The 9,502-nt window shown below is 33.7% G+C and overlaps 1 protein-coding gene across 1 annotated transcript in view; it reads left to right on the forward strand.

Annotated features, from left to right (window-relative positions):
- Positions 1–9,292: 9,292 nt before the first annotated feature.
- Positions 9,293–9,502, forward strand: part of LOC132162799 (pleiotropic drug resistance protein 2-like) — an 11,222-nt gene continuing 11,012 nt past the window's right edge. Inside the window, exon 1 of the mRNA XM_059573027.1 lies at positions 9,293–9,468. Coding sequence (XP_059429010.1) covers positions 9,293–9,468 — 176 coding nt within the window. The remainder of the gene's footprint in view (positions 9,469–9,502) is intronic.

The raw sequence follows: 9,502 nt of genomic DNA on the forward strand, positions 1-9,502 counted from the left end.
TTTTTTATTCTGTTTCTCCATCTCTCTTTCTCTATACTTTCTCAGTTTGATTTTTAATTCAGTTATATATATATATATATACACACACGCTTGAACACAGGTTATAAATACCTGTTTTGGGGTTTTTTAGTGTGACATAACTAAAAAAAAAAAAAAAAAAGATACATACATGACATAACTAAAAAAAAAAAAATTATAGTAAAATTGTTTATGTTTCAAAAAAAAAGAAAAGAATGAAAGTCCTTAATAATATAAATTGTATTTATATTATAAGGGTATTTTAGGAAATAAGATCACAATACGATTCCAATCACCAACATATTGCATTGTACCAAACGAAGGAATAGTATTATGTAGTCTATTACAGCGTTACAACCAAACAAAGGAATAGGACTAGCTAATCTATTCCCAGTGGTAGCTAATCCTAGTGGTAGCTAATCCTTTTCCAATGGACTAGACAATCCACGAACCAAACGAGGCTTAAGTAATTTAAAACCACTTAATGACGGTTGAATAGTGTAAAGGATAAATACTCTCATAAGATAATTTTCAGTCTTATCCCAAGAGACTCAAGATAACAAGTTGTATTTTAGATTAGGATAAATTACATATTTCAAACTCTATAGATAGATTACATTATCTCTTATCTCAAAGAGAGTTTATATATTTGAATTGTAACGCTCCAAATTATAAATATCATTAGTCTATGCTTGATTAAAGCAAGGTGAAAAATATTCAAATTCTTTGACTTTACATGGTATTAGAGCTACCAAAAGACTAACGTCAATTTTTCTCTCCTTCCGCAATTTTTTATTATACGTATTTTTTTCCCCCTCCCGTCAATACCTATTGCCCTTCATCAATGGCAACCGTGCATTTTGCCTCCCGAAACCCACCTCGCCGTGGTGGCCGTGGCAACCGTAGAGGCTACTTCAACAACTCCGGCTGTGGATCCTCCCTCCGTGGATGCCATCGTGGCTCCTTTCCAAATGGTCATGGCTCCTACAACCGTGGATTCTCATCCACACGTCCTTTTTGCCAGATTTGTAATCGTCTGGGTCATGTTGCAATTGATTGCTACCAATGCGATGAAGAGCATATCACCACCCGAGAGCCTCATCCCCTCATACAAGCCAACTTCTCCACTCCATCAGGCGGCCTAGACCAAAATAGGTACCCCGATTCCGGCGCCACCCATCACCTCACATCCGATTTCAATAATCTCAACCACCGATCCATCAAACTTCATCAGATCTGGCCTAGTCCATATGGGTAATGGTACGAGTTTAACCATTCAAAACACGGTTGACACCCTTCTATCCTCTTCTAATGCATCTTTTCTATTGCAAAATGTTTTACATGTTCCATCCATCACAAAAATTTTACTATATGTTTATAAATTCACTCTTAAAACCAATACTTTCAATGAGTTTCATTCTTGGTATTTTTTTGTAAAGGAATAGGAGTCGAGGAAAATTCTTCTTCAAGGCCTAAATGATCGTGGGCTATATAAGCTCCCAGTCAAGGTCTCTCCAAGTCGTCCACCTCCATATGTCTCTCTGTCCACAATCCAGTCTCATTTATCTTCTGTGTCGCCCAAAACTGCATCTGCTCATGTTGGGGAATGCACGTCTCCACAAAATTGGCACGCACGGCTTGGGCATTCAGCTTTTCGCATTTGTTTAAATGTTTTGTCTAGATTTAATTTACCAGTTTCTTCAAATAATCAACATTTGACATGCTCTGCTAGTCACAAGTCAAAAAGCAAACAACTTCCTTTTTCTTTGTCCTCAACACGTGTTAATCATCCTCTTGAATTGATATACACTGATGTTTAGGGATCAGCTCCTATGTTTTCCACAAATGGCAATAAATTTTATGTTTCATTTTTAGATGCTTATAGTCGTTATACATGATTATTTCCAATATCTCACAAAAATGATGTTTACTCTATCTTTCTGAAATTCCAAAAAATATGTTGAATGGCATTTTAACTCAAAAATAAAAACCATTCAATCTGATTTGGGAGGCGAATATCTCTCCCTCAACAAAATTCTCACAAATTTGGGTATTTCTTATTGTCTCTCTTGTCCACACACACACCAACAAAATGGTGCTATGAAGCGCAAACACCGTCACATAGTCAAAACTGGATTAGCTCTACTCTCTCATGCTTATGTTCCACTTAAATATTGGGAACAAGCTTTTCAAACTGCATGTTATCTCATAAATCGCATGCCCACACCTCTTCTGAAAAATTCATCTCCTTATGAAATTTTATTCAAAGATTCTCCGGATTACACACTTTGACGTATTTTTGGGTGTGCTTGTTGGCCAAATCTTCGTCCATATAATTCTCATAAACTGCAACCTCGATCTGTGCAGTGTATTTTTTTGGATTATAGTATACGTCATAAGAGTTATCAGTGTCTCAATCTCAAAATTGGTCGTCTTTACATATCCAGAGATGTTGTTTTCAAAGAAAACATATTTCCCCTCCAAACTCCTTTATCCATTGAAACACAAAATCCTTCAGATAATACCCATATCTACCCAACAAATCTTATTGTTATCCAACAACCTCAATCTCCTATGTCTGACACCTACCCTTATGCAATACCCCTCAAATCTAGAATCCCACCCATACACGGCAATACCCTTGCAGTTAGAATCCCACCCGTACAAGGTAATAATCCTCCAGCTATAGTCCCACTCCCACCTACACACGACAATAACCCCTCAACTAGAGTCCAAACCGTGTGCCCATCCATTCCTCTCTCCACCTAACTCGTGACTTATCCTTCTGCACAGCCCACGCCACAAACTACACCAACTCATGTGCCCAATATTCTCTCCTCAACAAATCCCACGTCTCACGTGCCGTTGTCCCCTGCTCAACAACCCCTCCATCACATGTCTTCATCCTTTTCTCCAATTGCCGAAACTAACCCAAATATCTCTATACCAGTCGTACTAGTAAATAACCATCCCATGCTCACACGAGCAAAAAATAATATTACCAAACTAAAGCCCTTCTCTGATGGTTCCACAAGATCCTCATTCCCACATGCTCTCATAGCTGACAGTGCTCTCAATGTAGGGGTGTCAATACGGTTACGGTTAGCAGTTATTGGCAATAACTGCTAACCGTAACCGCCTTAGCGGTTAGTAGATTTCATTAACCGCAACTGCTAACCGCTAAGCGATTAGCGGTTAGCTACTAACCGCCGGTTAGCAGTTAGTGAAATAGGTAACCGCCCGCTAACCGCTTTTTCAAAATTTGTCTTTTTTTTTTGCTTTTTTTACTACAGTAGCATTTTTCACCCTCATTTTTTTTTGGTTGTATTTTTAGTGTCTTCTTAGGCCTAATTGCTATAGAAAGAGCCCGTATTGAAAAATAAAAAATATTTGACCCCAAATTTACATTTACTTGTACTTTCTTTTTTTTTTTTTAATTTTTTATATTAAATCATAACCAGTTAACTTTAAAAACACACACACACACACACAACATGTAAAATAAAAAATAAAAAAAAATCAACACAATATTTAAAAAAGGTTCAACACAATATATAAAAGAAGTTCAAATAAAACATATGATATATATGATTATATGTCATATTATATATGATTATATGTATTATTTATTATTATATAATCATATGATTTAATGATCAATTCATCATGTGATATAATCATATCAATTATAGTGATAACATTACTAAAATTAGAATGATAATATATTAATACTTCAATTGTGTTTATAAGTAACACATTGTTTAATACTTAGTTTGATATTATACGAATCACATTATCATTGTACATTAATATAGCATACATGCTGTTATTTTAATAACAGCATGTAAGCCGGATCCTAAAATTATGGGAGAGAGATTTAAGACAATTAAGTGGAGATAGAGGGAGAGAGAGAGAGAGACAAAAAACGGTTGAAACACAAATTATGGGAGAGTGAGAGTTAGCATAATTAATTAAATGTCTTAAACCATAGAATTAGTTTAAGACATTTAAGTTGAGATAGAGGGAGAGAGAGAGAGAGAGACGTGGGAGATGGAGTTAGGAGGACACGTGTCGCAATTCTAAGCATTCCTTACGTCAAAACTCCGCTTTTATATATATATATATATATGATAACATATATAGATTTATAAATTTATAATATACATTGAAACTAAGTTTCTAGATACTTAATTGTTGTATTAGTATAAATTAGTATACTTATGAGTTATGTCATATTATATATGTATAATTTGTTATTATATAATCAAATGATTTAATAATCAATTGATCATGTGATATAATCATATAAATTATAGTGATAATATATTAATACGCAAATTATGATTTAATTATCTAAAAAAAAAAAAAAAAAATTAATTTAATGATCAAGTGATTATGTTATATGTACAAATATTATTAAAATTATAATTATAAAAAATATTATATAAAAAGGCAGTGACGGTTAGTAAACCAAATAACCTCTAACCGCTAACCGCTAGGCGGTTATAGCGGTTAATATGGTTAAGCGGTTAACGGTTATAATGGTTAGCGGTTAGCAGGCGGTTTCTAACCGCCCGCATTGACACCCCTATCTGAATGTTATAGAACCCACATGCTATACACAAGCCTCCATGGATCCTCACTGGAAAACGGCTATGAATTCTGAGTTTAATGTACTCTTACAAAATAATACTTGGTGTTTAGTTCCTGTTTCTACAGCCAAGAATTTAGTTAGATGCAAATGGGTATTTCGTATAAAAAGGAAGGCGGATGGTTCAGTTGATCGCTACAAGGCATGATTAGTGGCAAAAGGATTTCACCAACAAGATGGAATCGACTACTTAGAGACCTACAACCTGGTAATTAAACTAACAACGATATGTTTGGTATTGTCTATTGCAATTTCATTTGGTTGGTCACTTAGGCAAATTAATATTCAAAATGCCTTTCTACATGATAATTTATCTGAGGAAGTTTGCATGTCATAACCCCTGGTTATGCCCACCCTCAGTTTCCCAACCATGTTTGTCGTCTTAAGAAAACCCTTTATTGTCTCAAACAGGCACCACGGGCTTGGTTCTCCAGATTGAGCAATAAATTACTAGAGTTTGGTTTTAGGGCTTCAAAATCAGATACCTTTTGTTCATATATAAATCTGCTGCTTGTACTATATATGTTCTTATATATGTTGACGACATAATTATCACAAGCTCAGTTGCATCAAAAATTGATAATTTACTCCATAGCATGGCATCTGAGTTTGCAGTAAATGATTTAGGTGAGTTAAATTTTTTTCTTGGCATTGAGGTCTCACGGCTACCAGATGGTGTTCATCTCTCTCAGCATCATTATATACTAGACATTATACAGAGTACAAAAATGGCTGATGCAAAACCTGTTTGCACTCCGATGTCTACTTCAATTATTTTATCTGCATTTGATGGTGAGGTATTTTCGGATCCCACCCTCTACCGAAGTACGATTGGTGCCCTACAATATCTGTTTATCACTCGACACGACATAGCTTTTACAATGAATAGATTGTCACAGTTCATGCACAAACGTTTATTACCTCACTGGCAGGCTACAAAAAGGTTACTGAGACATTTAAAGAAAACTATTCATCTTGGTTTAAAAATTCGGCAATCCACAACCAATAAATTGCAAGCATTCATTGATGCTGACTGGGCTGGGTGTCAAGATGACCGTCGGTCTACAGGGGGGATTGCGTTTTTCTAAGAAAAAATCTTGTTTCATGGAGTTCTAAAAAGCAAACAACAGTGGCTCGGTCAAGTACAGAAGCTGAATACAAGGCACTAGCAAACACAGCAGCAGAATTATCATGGTTAAAATCTCTTTTATGCGAACTAGGGATCCCTGTCTCCCATCTTCCAGCCTTGTGGTGTAACAACATAGGCGCCAAGTATCTCTCATCCAATCCTGTTTTTCATGCTCGAACCAAACATGTGGAGATCGACTTTTATTTTGTTAGGGATATGGTAGCTTCAAAATCTCTAGACATTCAGTTTATCTCATCCAAAGACCAAGTTGTAGATATCTTTACCAAGCCTTTATCTTCAATCCGGTTTTCAAATCTACGAGACAAGCTCAAAGTTGTTACACCCCCATTGAGCTTGAGGGGGAGTGTAAAGGATAAATACTCTCATAAGATAATTTTCAGTCTTATCCCAACAGACTCAAGATAACAAGCTGTATTTTAGATTATGATAAATTACATATTTGAAACTCTATAGATAGATTACATTATCTCTTATCTCAAAGAGAGTTTATATATTTGAATTGTAACGCTTTAGATTATAAATATCATTAGCCTATGCTTGATTAAAGTAAGGTAGAAAATATTCAAATTATCTGACTTTACAAATAGTGAACACTATTCAACTGTCATTAATTAATGACGATTTATTGTTCAACCACTTAATGATGGTTGAATGGATTACTGTTCAACCATCACCAATTAATGACGATTGAATAGTGAACACTTTTTAGTAGTCATTAATTAATGATGATTTACTGTTCAACTGACGCTATTAAAAAATAGTGTTGGTTGAACTTTAAAATGACCTTTTTTAGTGATTTTTTTTTTTTTTTTTTTTGTAGTGACTTAAGAGTGTGTGTTTTTTATCCTAATCAAATATGGGAAAAGATTAGAAGAAAAAAAAAATCAAAAAATGTATGAGTTTTCAATAATAAACTCAAAACGGAAAAAACAACTCAAAAAATAAAACCAACAAATAAAAAATAAGACATAAAAAAGTCGTACAAGACAGTTACATAAGCAAAGCTACTTAAAGTAATTCTTGGTTCAGTTGTAGTGATTATAAAAATATCAAGTGGATAATCAGGTGGAGCTGGACCCACAAATTAATTTGATTGGCTCCGCTGGTCAACCTTTCTATCGTGGGAATCTAATGCTCTTCACCACAACAACGATTGGACGGCGTGAAACCCACGAAGCCGCCATTTTTCTTTGACTGGAACGCGTTGCAAGTATAATTTATTTATTTATTGCTGCGCAACTCCTCAAAAGTCAAAAGTCATGCAAAACAGTTGCATGGATTGCGTCCCCTTTCGTAGTCAAATTTTGTATTCACTCACGCAAATTTAGACGTACGGATGATTGGGATTTTATTATTACATACACAAATTAACATGTACGGAAGAGATATGTCTTGTAATTCACGGAAAATAATTCTTTTCGTTTTAAATAAAATAGAAAGTATTTATTTAGCGTATTTAAAAGAGTAATATTGTCTTTATTTTTTGGACAAATTTATCTTCCTAAATGTACTAAATGAATACTTTCCATTAAATTTGAAAGGGAGAGATACGGTTTTCGTGATCCACACGCTTGTCAGAAAGTAGGGCGTTAAAAAAAATGTAAATAAAGAAAACGGTGAGAGCTCCTAGTTTTTGATTAGGGATCCCTTTTATCATTAAAAAAAAAAAAAAAAAAGTTCTTAAATCATGAAATTTAGACCGTTTTCAAGTATCGAACAAGTTGAAAAAAGTTACCTATTAAACATATGACATGTTATAGTTAAAAATTGAGTATAATTTTATTAAATTTTTGCCTTTTATGTTGTCGAAAAGCTTTGAGCAATAAATTGTCAAACATTTTAAAATAAATTTTTTTTAGGTGGTCTTAATAACATATCATTTTTTTAATAAGTGGTATCTTTCGAGCCGTTTGAATTTTTCACTCTAAAATATATAGCAAGTACAAATTTTGAAAGGAGATAAATGAAAAATGGAAAAGTGAAGTGTCTCATTAATATTCTATGAATTGCTTGTACTATGAATTGCTGGAAAAGTGAAGTCTCTCATTAATATTCTATGAATTGCTTGTACTATGAATTGCTTGTGCTATAAAGTAAAGTGTCTCATTAATACTCTATGAATTAGCTCCTACTCTTGTAGGAGTCTAGGACCAGTTTTCCTAATTCTCACGCTTGTCAGAAAGTAGAGCATTAGGGAAAAAAAAAGAAAAAAAAAAAGAAGAAAGGCTTTGTTTGATAAGTGTTTTTCCATGATTTTGGCACTCTATTCAACTCACTTTTTTTTTTCTTTAATATTTTTATTTTTATTTTTTTACTTCACATCTATTATTTTTTATTACTATTTAAATAAAAAAATTACTACAAAATAAAATCTTTTCATTTTTTTATATCAAGCATTCTTACTTTTTCTTTTTTTTAAAAAAAAATTTTTACTTTTTTTCACATTAATTACTTTTTGTTACAGTATCGAACCAAAACCAAAATAAAATCGTTTACCAAACAAACCCAAAATGGTGAGAGCTCCTAGATTTTATTAGGATCTCTTTTATCATTTTTTTTTTTTAAAAAAAAAAAGGTTATTTAATTACGAAATTTAGACCGTTTTCAAGTGTCAAACGCCTTTGAAAAAGTTACCTAATAAACATATGATAAGTTATAGTTAAAAATTGAGTATATTTTTATAAGATTTTTGTTTTTTATGTTATAGAAAAGTTTTGAATGAAAAACTGTCTTTTGATTTTCTAAGCATTTTAGAAATTAAATTTTTTTTGGGTGGTCTTAATAACATGTCATCTTTTTAGTTGGTGATATTTTTCAACCCGTTTGAAATTGTAGGAATCTTAATCCGTATTTTTCACTCTAGAATAATACTCTAGATAAATGGTATTTTTTCATTTCTCATATATTTCCTACCTCTCATATATATAAAATTTATTATTAAATTTATACGACCCACATGATTCAATATATATATACATATATATAGCAAATAGCAAATTTGAGAAGGAAATAAATGAAAAATGGAAAAGTGAAGTGTCTCATTAATACTCTCTGAATTGCTTGTCGTCTTGTAGGAGTCCCACTTTCACCTACATGGGAAAATTAATTAAACGAAAACTCCGCTAACCCATAAAATCCTATAAATAAAAAAGAAAGTATTACAGTCGGAAAGGAATTATGAAAAACCAAGCTATAGAAACCTCTCTCTCTCTCTCTTTTTCTTTTTCCACGTTTTCTCACACACCAAACGCACAAATTCTCAAAAGCGTGGAAATATTGAAAACTTATAATCTCTACACTTCATCAAAGGCTTCATAAGTTTGTGTATAGTTAGCATTTCATTGAATATTCTTTCCAGAACTCCAAGAGTTGTTCATGATCATTTTGCTAAGCTGGGTGACAAAACTTTTCAGCATATAGTGAGGATTTAAAAAAAAAACTTGAGGTTTTGGTGACGGGTGGAGGAGTAAAAAATGGCGGCGGCATTGGCCGAAGACGACTTGGCGAGGCAGACGAGTAGTAGGAGTTGGCGATCGGCGAGTGTGAGAGAGATGTGGAATGAACCGGACGTGTTTCAGAGGAGCAGCCAGCGGCAGGCGGCGGACGATGAGGAGGAGCTGAAGTGGGCGGCGATAGAGAGGCTGCCGACGTATGATAGGCTGAGGACAGGGATGCTAAGACAG

Source organism: Corylus avellana, chromosome ca10 (genome assembly GCF_901000735.1).
Source record: "Corylus avellana chromosome ca10, CavTom2PMs-1.0".
NCBI classification, from domain to species: domain Eukaryota; kingdom Viridiplantae; phylum Streptophyta; class Magnoliopsida; order Fagales; family Betulaceae; genus Corylus; species Corylus avellana.